Source organism: Felis catus, chromosome D4 (genome assembly GCF_018350175.1).
Source record: "Felis catus isolate Fca126 chromosome D4, F.catus_Fca126_mat1.0, whole genome shotgun sequence".
NCBI classification, from domain to species: domain Eukaryota; kingdom Metazoa; phylum Chordata; class Mammalia; order Carnivora; family Felidae; genus Felis; species Felis catus.
Genome location: NC_058380.1, coordinates 79923873 through 79940690, shown reverse-complemented (window position 1 = coordinate 79940690; position 16818 = coordinate 79923873). Strand labels below are relative to the sequence as shown.

Genomic DNA, 16818 nt, shown 5'->3' with positions numbered 1-16818 from the left:
TAAAAGACCTCTCCTTTCCCCCCTCTTTTCTCCGTATCTCCCTACATTTTGCCACATAACATTATTCTTTTTTAAAAACAAACAAAGCTCTTGGAAAAATCAAGGTATTACTTATACGCAATAAAACTCACTCAAGTGAATTTCGCTCGAGTTTGACGAATGCCAAGCAATGTATACATCGTGTGACCATTACAGCAAAGGTGGCGAATGTTTCCACGCCTGAAAAAGCTTCCTCGTGCCCCCCGGCTAGTCAGTCTCCCCAGCTGCGGCCCCAGGCAGCCACTGAATCCACTTTCTGTCACTAGCGTTTATTTTTTTCTAGAATCTCCTAAGAATGGAATCATAGTATGTCGTCTTTTCTTGTAGTGTTTGACTTCTTTCACTTACCGTAATGCTCTGGGGGTTCTTCGGTGTCATTGCACGTATCGGCAGTTCAGTTCATCTGATGGCTAGGGAATGTTCCAGTGTGTGGGCACAGCACACTTTGTGTATCCATTCACCCCTTGATGGATGTTTGGATGGCTTCCAGTTTGGGGCCATAATGGAGAAAGCTACTCTGAACATTCACACACACAGGGATGTGTGTTTCAGGTTCTCTTGGGTAAATTCCTAGGAATGCAATGTGTGGGTTGTGCAATAACTTTATAAGCGTGCTTTATAAGAAAGTTGCTTTTTAAGTACCATTTGACTGTATGATATACTTGCATCAATTTTTCCAAAGTTGGGTGTACCATTTTTCACTCCCAAGTTCCTCCACATCCTCACCAAAAACTGATATTGTCGTTCTTTTTTAATGTTGGCCATCTAGTGAGTAGATCGTGGAAGTTCACTGTAGCATTTCGTTATAATTCGCATTTCTGGGATGATGAGTGATGTTGAGCATTATTTCCATAGGTTGGTTAGTTCCTTTTCCAATGTATCTATTCATTATTTTGCCCATTTTGTTAGGTTGCTTGTCTTGTTTATTGAATTGTGAGAGCTCTTTATATATTCTGGATACAAGCCCTTTATAGATAATATGTTTTGGAAAATTTTTTCTGCCAATCTCCCATGAGTTTGTTATTTTTTTTTAATGTTTATTTATTATTGAGAGAGAGAAAGAGCACAAACAGGGGAGGGGCAGAGCGAAAGGGAGACCCAGAATCCCAAGCAGGCTCCAGGCTCTGAGCTGTCAGCACGAAGCCCGATGCGGGGCTCAAACTCCCAAACCGTGAGATCATGACCTGAGCTGAAGTCGGATGCTTAACTGACTGAGCCACCCAGGCACCCCCTCCCATGGGTTTATTCTTGATAAGAGATGGTGATATTGTGTGGAAAGAGCTCTGTGGCTCTGCTGCTCCATAGCTGTTCCTTCCTGGGCAGACTCTTTCCCCTCTATGAGCCTCAGTTTCTTCATCAGTAAAACGGGAACCAAAAAAACTATTCTGCCTTCCTCACAGTGTTGTTAGGGGCCCTGATCAGAATCATGATCATGAAAGCATTTTGTAAACTCCTCAGGTGCATAAGTTGGTTGACAGTGTTGTCAAGTTGCTGTCGCATCCTGTCTGCGTCCCTCCCCTCAGGGCACACATTATCTGTAAGGGACAGCAGTGCAGAGCAGACATGCCTCAGTCAGTCAAGGATGGATTGCCAAGGAGGGGTGCATTTGGGAGCAGAGGCCCCCTGGGCTTCAGGAGGAGGGAGGTGCTCAGTCATGCAGCCCAGCATCCTCCCAGTGTCTCCTCTGGGACAATGCTGGGAGCACAGCTGTGACAGACCCCCAGACCCGTGGGGCCGACCAAAGAGCGAATGACGACTGTAAGGCTGGGTGGAACATGCCCCAGTGCAAGAGGTAGCAGCACTGCCCAGGATCATGACAGAGGCCTTGACCCTGTTGTGAAGGACAGTCCTGCAAGGGCTGATGCTCGAAGGAGGGCAAAGAGTCATCCAGGCAGAAGGAACAGCCTGTGCAAAGTCATGTGAGCCAGCCCAGCTCATGCCCTGGCAGATCCCAGTGCTTTGCAGGGAGCCGCAGTGGTGGCCAGTGGGACACACGTGACACCTAATGACCTGGTTATTGTTTCCAGGATCACCCCGAGGTGGCTGAGGCTGAAGTTGGGTGCCCCTTTGCTAGTGTTGGCTGCTCCTACAAGGTAAGCATCCGGGTGTGAGAAAGGAGACCTGCCCACTTCAGCCCCTCCCAGATTTTCCCACGACATCAAGCTACTCCTCTGGATGTCCCTTACATTAATGACTTCCCTGAGCAACAAATCCCACTAGTGAATCATCCCCAGACTCAGGAAAGTTCTTCTTAATGCCTCACCTGGGCCCTGTAGCATCGCTAAAATCCACCCCCTCCCCCAACCCCCACCCCCGGGCCTCTCTCCGTGGTCCTGAATTATCACTGCACTCAAGGGCAGGGCAGAATTGTTGCTCTAGAGGCTGGGGTGCACATGGCTCAGCCTGGGCGTGTCTGATGCCAGGATCCTCATCCAAATCCCTCTTGCTACACACACCCTTGTGCTGGGTGAATGGATCTGACTTTCCTTGGCAGCCGTTGGGTGGCAGGTGTCTCCCCTGGTCCCTGGTTCTCCTCAGCCTTCTCTGTTTTCACTGACGAGCCCCGCTCTCTCGACAGGGGAGCCCAAAGCTCATGCAGGAGCATGAGGTCACCTCCCAGACCACCCACCTAAACCTGCTGTTGGCGTTCGTGAAACAGTGGAAGGCCCAGCTGGGCTCTGGCCTGGGCTCTGGGCCCCTGGCCCTGGAGCAGAATCTGTCAGACCTGCAGCTACAGGCGGCTGTGGAGGTGGCTGGGGACCTGGACGTTGACTGCTACCGGGCACCCTGCTCTGAGAGCCAGGATGAGCTGGCCCTGCAGCACTTAATGAAAGAGAAGCTCCTGGCTGAGCTAGAGGAGAAGTTGCGTGTGTTTGAGAACATCGTCGCTGTCCTCAACAAGGAGGTGGAGGCTTCCCACCTGGCGTTAGCAGCCTCCATTCACCAGAGCCAGCTCGACCGTGAGCACATCCTGAGCTTGGAGCAAAGGGTGAGCATGGGAGGCAAGCTTACCTTCAATGCTGGCTCGGGGGTCCCCTTTGCCCCATCTTGTCTCCAGAGCAGCGGACCAGCCGCCTTCCTTCTAAGCATTCTCCGCGCGCAGAGCAATCACCCCTGCCCATCAGAAATATCTCTCCCGTGCTCAGGAAGAGCACCGAGTCTCAAGTTGTAGTCCAGGGCAAACTCCTCCATCCAGTATGCTTCATTTCCTTTGCCTGAACTTCTTCCGTGATAGGATAGTCCCTTCCCAAGCATCTCATTCCACTGGTAGACATTGTTCACTATGAGAAAGTTCTTCCTTATGCTAAACTAAAATCAGCCTCTCTGTGTCTCCCCTGCATTGTTCAGGGCCCACAAAACAAATCTGCCTTCTAGTCCCCATAGAAGCCCTTCAGATATAGTGTTTCCTTCTTGAAGCTAAACATTCCTGGTGTGTTCACACCTTCATCAAAGCACATTGCTTCATGCTGTCCTCATATGCTCTCAGTCTCTAGAGAATTCCCCACACTTGGAGGGTGGTCCCAGACCAACTCCAGATAATTCACCTATCTGATAGTTCTTGGTTGAGCAGGACTATGCCCTCCTTTGTTCCAGACCTTATACTTTTCTTGATATAACCAGTCACCATGCTAATGTTGTTTTTTGTTGTTGGGTTTTGGTTTTGGGTTTTTTTTTGGGGGGGGGAGGGGGGGAGGGGTGATGGTCCAGCAATACTATATCATTGTCTCAAGTTGAGTTAGGCCTGGATTTTAGTTTCAGCTCCACCATTAACTTGCTGGGTAGGTCTGAGGTAGGTCTGAGGAAGTCATTTCCCCTCTCAAGATTTTAGCTTTCCCATCAGTAAAATCAGGGATTCAATTTCCTTAAAGGATACTCACTTCCATTCCTACCTTCCCTACCCGAGCATACCCAAGAATAAATCTGTATTTTTTTCAAATGTCAACGGGTGAACCCACCAGAAAAGCAAGGCACTGGGTTCAAGTGACCGAGTAAAACCTCTCTTCATGTAACTCTTGCCCCAGTTAGAAGGAGGGCTCTCCGAGGGCAGCAACCATGGCTTCAGTTCATCAACAGCCTTCCTGGCTCTACTCTTACATGCCAGGAACTTTGCAAGGCCTGGACACAGAGAGAAAAATGCGCATGGGCCCAGCCTTCATTAGGAGAAATCATCTATCTGGTAGGAAGGGCAGAAAGATGCATCTTATAAAACCTGCTGTAAGGGCTCTGTAGAACACAGACGAGAGAGAGAGAGACCAGCTGAGCGAGCGCAGCGGTTGGAGGCTTCCCAGAAGAAGGGCTGTGTGTGCCAGATGCCTGATGGGTAAACAGAGGTGGCCGGTGGAGAAGAAAGGCAGGGGGATTCCAGCCGGGAGGGACAGCATGAACAGAAACAGATACTTGAGGGAGGCACGGTCAGGAAGGCATACTTTCAACAGATCTGTCTCTCTATCCTATCATCCCCTCCCCATCCCCAAGCTGCGTTCTGGTGTCCCTAGCTGAATGGGCTTCCCCACAGGTGGTGGAGTTGCAGCAGACCCTGGCCCAGAAAGACCAGGCCCTGGGCAAGCTGGAGCAGAGCCTCCGCCTCATGGAGGAGGCCTCCTTCGACGGCACCTTCCTATGGAAGATCACCAATGTCACCAGGCGCTGCCACGAGTCGGCCTGTGGCCGGACCGTCAGCCTCTTCTCTCCAGGTACCGGCTCCCCCCCTTCCCCCCGGGGCACAGACCAGCAGGGGGAGGCAGGCTCTCCTGGACCCAGGAAACAAGCAGGGACAGCAGCCCAACTCTGTGACTGCCATGCTGTGACCGCTGAGGCCACACTGGGACCGTGGAGGAGGCAGGCTCCCCGCCCAGCCACATGGAGCTCGGGCTGTTTGAACCGGGCACGCCTTCTGCCTCCCTGAGATCAGTCACATTCTGCAAATAGGAGTAAGATTGTTGTCTACTTATGTGGCTGTGGGCTACGAGAGAGTGCTGGAGCCAGAGCTCGAGGAAATGAGGGGTGCAGAGGATGCTTTCCACAGGGGCATCCCGCAGGCCCCTGCCGTCAGAGAGCCAGTGGCCTGAAGTCAGGCCAGTGGAGAGTTCAGTAAGACGTGCCTTCGTAGGTTGTGGGTAGCGTGTGAGTGAGTGCTTTGTAAACCGGGCCACTTCGCATTCATTTCTGGGGCCCCTGGGCCCGGCTGGTTACTCAGTAGACTTTTCTCTGAATTCACCGGTGCCCCTTTCTGTAACAATGTGTATATTTGTGCACAAAGTTCTCCGACCTATGTGCTTCCCCCCCCCCCCCCTCCCCGACTCCTAACACACATGCGTCTAAGTAAGGGGGTGGATCGTCAGGAGGATTTCTGCAAGTTACAATCTTGTTATCAGTTGTTTTTTTTTTTAAGTTTTTAATGTTTATTTGTGAGAGAGACAGAGACAGAGCGCCAGCAGGGGAGGGGTGGAGAGAGAGGGAGACGCAGAATCCAAAGCAGGCTCCAGGCTCTGAGCTGTCAGCATAGAGCCTGACACGGGGCTGGGACTCACGAACCGCCAGACCATGACCTGAGCCGAAGTCAGACACTTAACTGACCAAGCCATCACGGTGCCCCTCTGCAAATTACAATCTTAACAGCCTCTCACGTTTGCCCCAGCTTCATACCTTCCCTGTTCCTCAGCTCCTCTGCACCCGCGACCAACAGGGCTGGGAAGAAGAGAGGCATTGGCCTTCGCTCCACAGCACAGAGCAGGGCTGGCTCCCAAAGCCGGGCCCCTTTCCTCAGGGGCAGCCCCCTTCATGGGGTGGCCTCACCTCCTCCACGTAGGCCTTTTTTCCTCACTTCTTTCCAAAGGGGGGGAAAAAGCAAGCAGTGTCTCTGGCTTCCTGTTTTACCAAAATGTAAGGGGACAGATGAGTCAGCCTGTCAGTCTGTCCCTCCTCCACCTCTTTCTGCCTGCCCCCGCCCCACCATCTTCCATCAGCCCCTCCCAGAGGGGCCCTCGTGGTGACAGCCACTGGCACCCACGCTTGGATGGCCCCTTTGGCCACCCACGGAGAGAGCCCACGGGCCCCTCTGCGTAATCACCAGGGGATGATGATTCATCCCTCAGGGGCCTTCGCCGAGGTGGCGGGCAGAACTGTGAGCTGCCCCAGTCTCCCCCAGCTTCCAGGGGACCCCCACCACTTGGCCTAGGGCAGCAGAAAGAGGTCAGTGTTGTGGGGTAGGAGCCCTGGCCCCTAGTCCTGGCTCTGCTCCGGGCACACTGTGAGACCAGGGCCAGCCCACTTGCCCTTGCTGGGCTTGGTTTCCCCATTGCAAAATGCAGGTTAGTTAAATCAAAAGTGTGGTCCGGGGGCCAACAGCATCACCATCCCCCGTCAGAGATGCACATTCTCAGTCCTCGCCCGGCACGAGTGCATCAAAGTCCAGGCCCGGCAATCTGTGGTCTGACGGCGGGTTGACAGCCACTGAGCTAGATGATCTCCAAGAGCCTGGTTCTCCTTGATGCCCTGGAATGGAGAAGAGCGGTGGGTTCCAGCCCCAGACGGCTTAGTCGTAAGCCGCTGACCTTGGGCACGCCCAGCACAGGTCCCAGATTCCTCGTCTGCAGGTGCAATGCCCTCCAGCTCCCCCTGTGCTGACTCTGGCTTCCACATTTCAGCTTTCTACACTGCCAAGTACGGCTACAAGCTGTGTCTGCGGCTCTACCTGAACGGGGACGGGACGGGGAAGAGGACCCACCTGTCTCTCTTCATTGTGGTCATGAGAGGGGAGTATGATGCTCTGTTGCCCTGGCCTTTTCGGAACAAGGTACGGGCTGGGGGTGGGTGGGGGTGACCGGGCGGGGTGGGGAAGCCTGTGCCCTGGTCCCCTCTGCATTTCAACTTCACCTTTTATAAGAGAAGAGCCAGAGCTCACGTCTGGTATCCATGGCTATCATGAGTCCAGGGACTAAAATGCCTGGACCAGCTCCCCGGGATGGCACGCAGAAATGAAATTCACATGCTGGGGTGAATAAGGAGAACTTCCTGGTGGAGGTGCTGGGGGGCTAGCCTGAACTGGCAGCATTTTCAGAGAAAAGGGAAGGAGGCAGTTAACCGCTGCGCACCTCTCAGAATGGCCGCAATCCAAAACACTGACAACACCAAATGCTGGCAAGGACTCGGAACAGCCAGAACCCTCACTCGTTGCTGGCAGGACTGCAAAATGGGGCACAGCCACTTTGGAAGGTAGTTTGGCAGTTTCTTACAAAATTAAACATACTCTTACCATATGATCCAGAAACCACACTCCTTGGTATTTGCCCAAACGAGTTGAAAGCTTTTGTTTTCAAAAGCCTGCACACAGATGGCCCTAGCAGCTTCGTTCATAATTGCCCAAAACTTGGGAGTAGCCAAGATGTCCTTCCGTAGGTGAGTGGATAATATTATCCGTGCTAAAAAGACATGAGCCACCAGGCCATCGAAAGACGGAGAGGGCCCTTAAATGCAAATCACTGAGTGAAAGAAACCAGTCTGAAAGGGTCTCTACGGACTGGTTCCAGCCATATGACATTCTGGAAAAGGCAAAACTATGGAGACAGTGAAAATATCAGTAGTTGCCAGGGGTTGGGGGCGGGGGGAGGGGGCGACGAAGAGGCAGAACACAGATATTTTTAGGGCAGTGAAACTATTCTGTGTACTATAATTCCGGGTACATGTCATTGTACATCTGTCCAAACCCAGAGGATGAACGCACAGCACCAGGGGTGAACCCAGAGGTCAGCTGGGGACTTTAGGTGATTATGATGTGTCAGTTTAGGTGCGTCAGCAAATGGACCACCCTGGGGTGGGTGCTGGGGGGGGGGGAGGGGAGGCTGGGTAGGAGCAGAGGGTATGGAGAGATCTCTACATTTTCCATTCGCTTTGGCGCTGCACCACAAACTGCTCTAAAAAATAAAGCCTATTAAAAGTATTTAGAAGGAGGATGGGAGCAGGGAGGTGGGGGAAGGCTGGGCACTCCCTGCAGGCAAACAGCAGTGGCAAGGGGGCAGGGTAAGGAAGGGGTGGGGTCGAGCATACAGACCTCAGCGAGGGTGGAGGGAGACGGACGGAAGACAGGTGGGGCAGGGGTGGGGACGCCACAGTGGTCTGGGTATGAGTCAGTCAGCAGGTCGTGGTTCCCATGCCTGTCAGGCAGAGTTTTAAAATACCAACGGCTGGTCTCACTACTGTAAATGGTGAGGCCTGAGCATCAGGGTTTTTAAAGCTTTCCCAGGGCTCTCTAAAGTGCAGCCAGCGGCACCTGGGTGGCTCGGTCGGTTAAGCGTCCAACTCTTGGTGTTGGGTCAGGTCATGATCTCCCAGTTGGTGAGTTCCAGCCCCGCATCAGGCTCCACACTAACATCAAGGAGCCTGCTTGGGATTCTCTCTGCACCCCTCCCCCGCGCCCCTCCCCCACCCCCCGCCGCCAAATAAATAAATCCACGTTTTAAAATAAAGTGCTGCCAATTCGAGAACCACTATGGTAGGCATGTGTTTCAGTGACATGTGCCAGAGAAGGGGGTGTGTGTCACACGTAGATCATTGGCTTCTGAGGGGCCGCGTATCTGTGCATCCCAGAAACTCCATTCACATTTCAGGGCATTGACTAACAGCCCCTCTGCAGAAGGCCTGTGTGTTCTTGCCCCCAGCCTTGCCCCAGAAGATTCCAGGCGTAGTTGATGGATCAAACAGTTCCCAGCAGGAAGGGGTGCTGGAGGCCGTGGAGTCTGGCCTCCTCATCGGTGCTTGGTCCCGCCTTTAGCACCCGACCAAAGTTGACCACAGTTCTGAATTCCCTCCCTTCTGATCCCTACTCATGGGGCAAGCCTTGAAGACTGCCCAGAAACCAGATGCTTCCATTAACCGGGCCTTGCCGCATGCCAGTTGTGGTCCCCACATTGCGTCTTTGGCTGCCAGTCTGCCTGAGCTCAGGGGCAGAGGGGCTGTACGGGTGTCCCTCGGTGCTGCCGCCCAGGGCCTGACCTCCCACCTGCCCCCTGCCGCACAGGTCACCTTCATGCTTCTCGACCAGAACAACCGCGAGCACGCCATCGACGCCTTCCGGCCCGACCTGAGCTCGGCATCCTTCCAGCGGCCGCAGAGTGAGACCAACGTGGCCAGTGGCTGCCCACTCTTCTTCCCCCTCAACAGGCTGCAGTCACCCAGGCATGCCTACGTGAAGGATGACACCATGTTCCTCAAGTGCATCGTGGAGACAAGCGCTTAGGGCGGGTAGGGACTGTGCGAACCACACCTGACTCCCGAGCGAGCACCACTGGGGGTTAAGTAAGATGACTGAGGTCCTGCCCTTGGCGCCCAAGGTCCCAGGGCACGATGTTGGGCCGGGCTGGCAGGATCTCAGTGGGCCTGCCAGACTGACCGTGGCTGGCCATCAGCTTAGGTGGCGGGGCCTTGGGCTGGGACCACAGGGGCAAAGGGTCCAGGAGACGGCAGCCGGGTCATTCGTTGCCCTCTGCACCGAGCACACAACCCTGCAGGCCTGGGAGCCACTCCAGCCCTGAAGGTTGAGGCGGACTGTGACCAAGGGAGGGAGGGACTACGGACCAGGCCTGGGGCATGGATGGTGAGCGTAGGGAGGAGCGCCCGAGCAAAGAAATTCTCAGACAGGAAGATCTCTGCCCAGGGCGGGAAGGCATCAAGTTGGGGCTTGGATTTAAAGACCTTCAAGCTCCTTCCAATCCAGAAAGTCTCCAGTTTTGGGCCTCTGGCCCAGAAGAGACCTAGGACTTGAAGGGGTTCTGGAAACGTTCAGGAACCTCATGCCCACCAGGCTTCTGACTCTCCTTCAGTACCACCAGGTGGGCCGGGCTGGCCCGCACAGCACCTGCCATGCCGGGTCTGGCATCTCCGTTCCCCACTGTGCGGGGGCCCGCGTAGGTCCTGAGCCCCGTGCCCACCAGCAGGACTCCACTGCACCTCCTCCAGGTGAAAGCTCCCAGGATCAGCCGGAAGAAACGTGGAGAAGGAGGGGGGCCCAGACTCTCTGCTCTCCTTCCCTTGGAGGCCCCACCACCTTCGCACTTTCCTGCATCTCGTGTCATCTAATTAAGCAAGGTATTCACTTCTCTCAGTTGACTGATCAGGGCCTCTGAGCCACTGAGCAGAGGCTGTCCTTTTCAATATGTATAAAACCCAAGAAAGAAATTTTTGTACATTTCTGTTGAGGTTTCCATGAAGTGCATATCTAACCTGGGCCCAAACCAGGTACCCCACAGCGCCTGAGCCTCTTTATTTGAAAATGGGGGGCAGCGCCCTCGCTGGCCCTGCCCCGCGCACAGGGTTTCACGAGGCCCAAATACAGCAAGGAAGCACTCATGTTCGACAGCACCTTGCGTGAACATGCCAGGCTTCCTTCTCTTGCCCCCTCGGCGGACAGCTGATCAGTAGTGGAGACTTCCCTGCTTCCCCTGGACAAGTGGAAGCAACAAGTAGAGGTCTGGCCCAGCGAGTTCTGGGGACTCCTGCCTCAGCACCTGTGTCCTGGCGAATGACATCTTCGTCCCTCCCCCCTGGGTGCTGAGCTGACGGGATTGAGGACAAGCTGCTTCTAAAGACAACTGCTGTTCTTGCCTTTGCTCACACGTTTCTGATGGGAAGAGACACATCCTCGCTTCTTACAGCGTGAGCGGCAGCCACTGTTTCAGCAAAGCCTCACTGAGCCCCGCCTGTCCTCCCCTCGCCAGACACTAGGGAGGAGCGGTTAAGATGTGCGCCCTACCCTGGAGAGACTCTGAGTTCAGTGGGGGGAGCAGGTACATAAGTAGATCTTTGAAACTGATGTGGAAGAGTAGCTCAGAGAAGGCACAGGATCCCAGGTCCATTGGGTGAAGCAGGAAGGGAGGGCTTCATGGAAGAAGTGACATTGAAACTCAGCCTTAAAGTATTTTGAGATGCAGAGGATAGGAGTGTGGGGGAGGGGGAAGGCACCAAGGTGGGAGGCAGTTTTGGCTGCAGGGAGGGAGGGTGTGCGAGGCGGAAGCACGGAGGGGAAGGGAGGGGAAGGCTGTAGCACCCAAGGCAGTCCCAGTTGTCTGAAAGCAGCACCAGGAAGTGGGGGGGGGGGTTCTCAGATCGCCCGCAGGTGATCCTTTGGGCTGTTAACAGCAGGACGAGACGATGATTTAAAACATTCAACGAACAGGGCGCCTGGGTGGCTCAGTCAGTTAAGCGTCCGACTTCGGCTCAGATCACGATCTCACAGTTCGTGGGTTGGAGCCCCGCGTCGGGCTCTGTGCTGACAGCTCAGAGCCTGGAGCCTGCTTCAGATTCTGTCTCTGTCTCTCTCTCTCTTTCAAAATAAAAAAAAAAAAAAAAATTTAAAAAATAAGATAAAACATTCACCCATGTGTTTTCCAGCAAAGCCCTGGGATTAGTGCCCTGTCACCTCACTTGTCACCTCACCTCTCCTCTCTCAGGTGATTCCAGGGGAGGGAAGGCAAGGTGGAGGCAAAGCCACTGTTTCTTGGGTCCCCACAGCTCCCCCGTGAGGCGGGCACCATGTCACCCCGTCTTAAAGATTGGGAAGCCGAGGCCAAAGAAGCCAGGTGCCTTGTGCAAGGTCAAGTGGGAACGGGGGCGTGGAGGAGGCAGCTGGAATTAGGAGTCGGGTCTTTGGTTTCATGTTATTTTCCTTCCTCTCCAAGCTTCCCTTTGGCTGAAGTCTGTGTCTTCTGCCGCGATGAGGTCACATCCTCATGGGAGGCCTCGAGAGGCAATGGGTCCCTCCGCTGCCAGCCACAGGGGCCAGCCCTGTGGGCACACCCCGACCCTGATGCCAACCCCGACCGCCCCTAGGAGGAGAGGGTGAGCACGGTCAGCACCGAGAGCATTTGCCCACAGCTGGGGGCTCACCAGCCGTCTCCTCACTGTGGTCCGCTAACAACCCTGAATAGTAGGGACAGCTATTTTTTAGGCCTTTAATTGCTCATTTCTTACTGGAAGAGACACACACTCGTTGTGGAAAAACTAGAAAAAAAACAACTACAGAAGTAATATATAGAAGGAAGTAAAAGTCACCCATGAGCCCAGCGTCCAGAGGGACTAGGGATGTTTTAGTACATTTTCTTTGTCTTTTTTGAAACAGTGGATGCAGACACACATAGACTTTTAATTATGCAGCAAAAGTCATAGCAATGACAGCTTTATGCCCTCCTGTGACATTGACATCCCACTGTAACATTTTACCATTAGCCTCTTTTTATAGGCAAAGGCACAGAAATTAAGAAAAGGGAAGTAACTTTCTCAAGCCCACTCCAGGTAAGTGGTGGAATAGGGATGCACCCTTTTGATGGGAATCCCACTCCGATGGAGAAACGGAGGCACAGAGAAGCGCAGTGACCCACATGAGGTTGCACTTCTGAGGGGTGAGCCCCCAACTGAAGGTCTGGACTCTTCTCTCTCCTGCATGGCATGCCAGCGGGGCTCCGGGGGGAAGTCCCAGGACAGGATTGGCTTTGTGGGTCTGGAAGAGACAACACGTCCAGAAGCTGGTGGGCGGGACACCACACCCACAGCCTGGGCCAGGGGACAGGGATCTGTCCTCTGCCTTCTGGGATCTGTCCTCTGAACCCCAGCACAGCAAACGGGACGTGCTCTCCCCTACTGACCCTGCCTCCCTGCTGAGCTCGAGAGCAGACACTGACGAAGCCTCAGTTTTCACTTGTGCCACGTGGCTGAAAATTCTCATGTCCCAGTGTTGTGGCCAGGGTGCCAGGGTCGCAGAAACCACTAGCTTTGTACACGGTGGAGTCCCAGTCTGATGAAAACAGAAACAAGGATCCCAAACAGCCATGGGTGCCTCGCCGAACAGCAGACTCAGTGCCGAGGGCTTGCGTGCGTCCCTTCAGGAACCTTGCGCAAAACCCCACGAGGAAGTGTGGTGATTTTCTCCCGTTTCATGGAGGAGGAAACACGAGCTCTGAGGAGTGAAAATCATCCACTCAAGGTTACACAAGGGCCAGGAGCCAGAACTTGGATCCAGATCGGTCTATGCCAGGTCCAAACCCTACAGTCCAGTGACTTGATCCACATAATGTCGCGGAAATGACACAGAAGGGCGAGATCCGGTTTTCGACCACACTTAATATTGATAACTGGCTTGGGAGGAAGGTTATCATTTCCTTCACTCTATAGATGAAGGTACGAGTTCAGAGAGGCCAGGCAAGTTCCCCAAGGACACACAGCTGATAGGCAGGTTTCTGCCCCCACAACCAGAGGTTTTACCCACTGTGGCATCCTCTCCAGTGCTTTGGGGGATGGTCAAACAAATGAGAAGTGTGTCCAGCAGTCTTCGGGGCCGGCTGCCATCCCTTCTTCTCCAGGGGAGATGCCCACGCCCGGAGCACCACAAGGATGGAACGATGCAGGCCATGAGGAAGAAGGATGAAGTCAGGGGAGCACTGGCGTGCCAATGACCCTTTGCCAGGAGCTGGATCTCATGTGCCACCTCAGCATCTGGGACGTGTGTGTCTGTTTAAGCAAAGCACATTCAAGTGGCCCAGACTTTGGGGGACCATTCCGGAGGGGGGTGTCACACTCAGCTGGGCCAAGGGGAAGGACGCCCACTCTTCCTTTTCGGGTCCTTTCCTCAATCCCTGCCCATCTCACAGCGTTTTCCTCCTCAGAAAAGCTGGGGAGCACGGGGCTGGTGTTGTCATAGCTGTTACATGACCACCGTCCAGGCAGGGAGGCCCAGAGCACTCGGCCGGTTGGGGGCTCCGGTGGTGGCCTGAGATTTCTCTCCTGGAGGTCAGCTGAGCCATCATCCCTCCCCGCCTGCCATCCCGACCCTCTCCCCTCCCTCTGGGGCGGTAGGCTCCACTCTGGGAGAAGTGCAGCCTCTGTTCTCTGCGTACCGATGAAAACAACTTTTACCGATGAAAACACTTTTCTCAGAGGAGAAAAGTGACTCACCCGGGAGCACCCAGCTGCCAAGGGGCAGAGCCTGCCTGGGACCGGGATCTTTTGCCACAACGCCCGGCCCTTCTCCCTGCACCCAGTAGCTTGTTGGTGTGGATACTAAAGATTCTCTTTCTGGAAACAACGGATTTCTACCCCCCAGCCCACCCCCAAGCACAGCCCCACCTGTCGGGAAATCCCAGGGCCAGCAGTGGAATGGGAGCATTTGGGACAGTGGGTGAGAAAGCTCCCCTCTGCTGCTACTGTCCTCTCACATATGGCTATAGGGGGCCAGGTGGGTGGGGTAATGAGGACACTCTGAACCCCCAAGACCGTCACAACGTCCCGTGTTCGGCCTACTCAGGACTCTATACTCTTGCTGTGGGATCTTGGGCCAGTCACCTGCCATCTCTGAGCTCATTTTCCCTCTCTGCACAGCGGACAGGTGGTTGGCGAGAGTTACAGGCCTCCAGCACTGACCATGTTGGATTCTGAGCGCAAAGAGTCTGACGGAGAGAGGCCCTCTTCCCATGGGAATCTCCGGTGATATCTTTTCTCAGTCCTGGCCCCTGCTCCTTGAGGAGGACCTAAGGCTCTGGCCCTGTCTGCCCTCACAGGGCCGCCAGTCACGGCCTCCCCACAGTACACGAGCTGGATTCCCTCTGAGATGGGTCAAGGGGTGCAGGTCACTGAAGACTGTCTCCCCAAGCCTTACACTTGCATTTGGTCTGGGATCAACGTGTTGGAGTCCAACAGTCCAGTTCAAGCCACGCCTCTGTCATTTAGTAGCCGCGTGTCCTTGGGCATGTTATTGAACCTCCCCGTGCCTCAGTTTCCCCATGTGTGAAGTGGTGATATTAAACTTCTACCTCATAGGGGCGTTGTGGGGTGAAGCAGGCCAACGTATGGCAAGGACTTGGTGAGCACATGGACTGCACCTCATATTACTACTACAATCCTCATTATAGTCTTAACCCTCGGCCTCCAGCCCCCCGAGGATCCATCAGTCAAAGCCATAACACCCTCTTCCCTCTTCCTGCCTCTGCCTCCAGATCAGTGAATGACTTTAGACCAGCCCCTTCCCCTCTGTGGGCCTCGGTGACCCTGCCTACAAAATGACCCTTGAACCTGAGGAGGGCAGGACCACCGTCTCTCTCCAGGGGTCTCCCCGGGGGGGGGGGGACACAGGACGCAGCACAGGGTCTGGCACTCGGGGGACCACACAGGTGGATATCCAGCATGCTCAGCACCGTGCTGGTTCTGCCAACTCTTACATCGCCAGGATCCCAAGGAAGAACACGCACCTCTTTCTCCCATAGGCATGGAACCCGGCTAAAGAGCGGATTAGGTTGTTAATATCTGGAGCATTCCTTTCTGAACTGCCGCCGGCTGTTTTCAGAGCCTTACCACCCATGCCCACACCTCCTTCTGGCCCAGGGGTCTCCCTGCAGCTCGAAGGACAGCCCCGCCCCGTGCAAGGTTCAAGATGGAGCTGGAACACTGGTCCGGAGGGGGAACCTGACACAGACCACAGCCACCTTGGGGTTCCTGCTCCACTCCGGCCTTTCTCCCTGGCTCCTGCCAGCTGGCCGGCCCCGCCCACTGGTGCAGGGGAAAGTTTGGCTCCGGAATAGGCTATCTGTTGGCCCCCAGAAAGACAGTGGAGGGTGCCCCAGAATGCAAGCACCTCTGGCCTAAACCCCAGCCTCCCACTGTTCAGCTGGCCACGGAGAGGCCAGGGCAGGTGCCCAGGCCAGCAGGGCGAGCCAGCGGGAGAGCTAGAACAAGAGCCCCAGGCCTCAGAGAGCACTTAGCTGGTCCCCCGCTCTCAACCAATCCACAGCCCACACAGGAGCAGAGCTAGGTGAGAGCCGAGCCTTGGGGAGGTTACCTGCCAGGAAAGAGCTACAGGCCCCTTGTCAACAAGGAGAAAGCCAGCTTCCTGCTGCTCCCCAGACTTGGTTCTAGAAGGCGGAGAGGAGAATAGACAGAAAGACAGGAAGAGCTTGTGAGGATGCTCAGCAGGCCCCTTGAGGTCCTCCGAAGTATCCAGAGGCCTGCAAGCCAGGGAGGCAGAGGGCACAGCCGCCTTTGCCCTGGAGAGATACTCAACGCTGTGCCCAAATGTCATCGAGACCTTCCTTCACACAACCCTCTGTCCCCAGAGCACGTTCAAACCTGGACACCCTGGACAAACCTGGACATCCTTTGACCTTCACCAGAGCCTGTTCCGAGTTGCCTTTTACAGGTGAGGAAACTGAGACTCATAGCGGTTGGGCAATGTGACATGGATGGGAAGGGTTCCCACTGGGTCCCCTCCCTGGCTCAGCTGCCAAACCACTAGGAACCTTTTGCAAGCCTCTTCCGGCTCTGGGCCTCGGTTTTCCCATGTAAACGAGGCCGATGTACCGATGGCCTGTGAGGACCCTCCAAGCAGTCAGGTGTCCCGGCACGGGGCAGCCCCGGGCTCCAGCCTGCCGGTGTATTGCCACCCCTCTTGCAGTTGAACAAGCACTTATATGCCCGGTACCTTGTTGCATTTTCTCAGGCGTGGGCATCATCAGCCCCATCTTATGCACGAGGCGAGCAGAGTCAAGCAGGGACATGAAGTGACTCGCCCAAGGCCCCACAGCCTGTTAGTGGTTGGGCTGCACTGTGAAGCTAGGAGATCTGACCAGACTTTCCACCTCGATTCCCTAGAGCTGTGCCATCCAGCCTGGTAGTCACCGATACGTGTGGCAGGCTGACCTCCACATCCTAATCCCCGAAAGGGTGCCTACGCTGCCTTCCGTGGCAAAGGGACTTTGCAGATGTGATTAAGGATCTCGGGACAGGGAGGTTATGGATCATCTG

The 16818-nt window shown here is 54.9% G+C and overlaps 1 protein-coding gene across 7 annotated transcripts in view; it reads left to right on the top strand.

Annotated features, from left to right (window-relative positions):
• TRAF1 (TNF receptor associated factor 1) overlaps window positions 1-10282 on the top strand; it is a 30289-nt gene extending 20007 nt beyond the window's left edge. For all 7 annotated transcript variants that reach the window (XM_006939420.5, XM_006939419.4, XM_023242656.2 and 4 more), the window contains 5 exons: window positions 2067-2132; window positions 2618-3028; window positions 4556-4733; window positions 6687-6835; window positions 9056-10282. In XM_006939420.5, the coding sequence (XP_006939482.2) occupies window positions 2067-2132; window positions 2618-3028; window positions 4556-4733; window positions 6687-6835; window positions 9056-9274 (1023 nt within the window). In that variant the 3' untranslated portion in view covers window positions 9275-10282. The remainder of the gene's footprint in view (window positions 1-2066; window positions 2133-2617; window positions 3029-4555; window positions 4734-6686; window positions 6836-9055) is intronic.
• Window positions 10283-16818: the final 6536 nt, after the last annotated feature.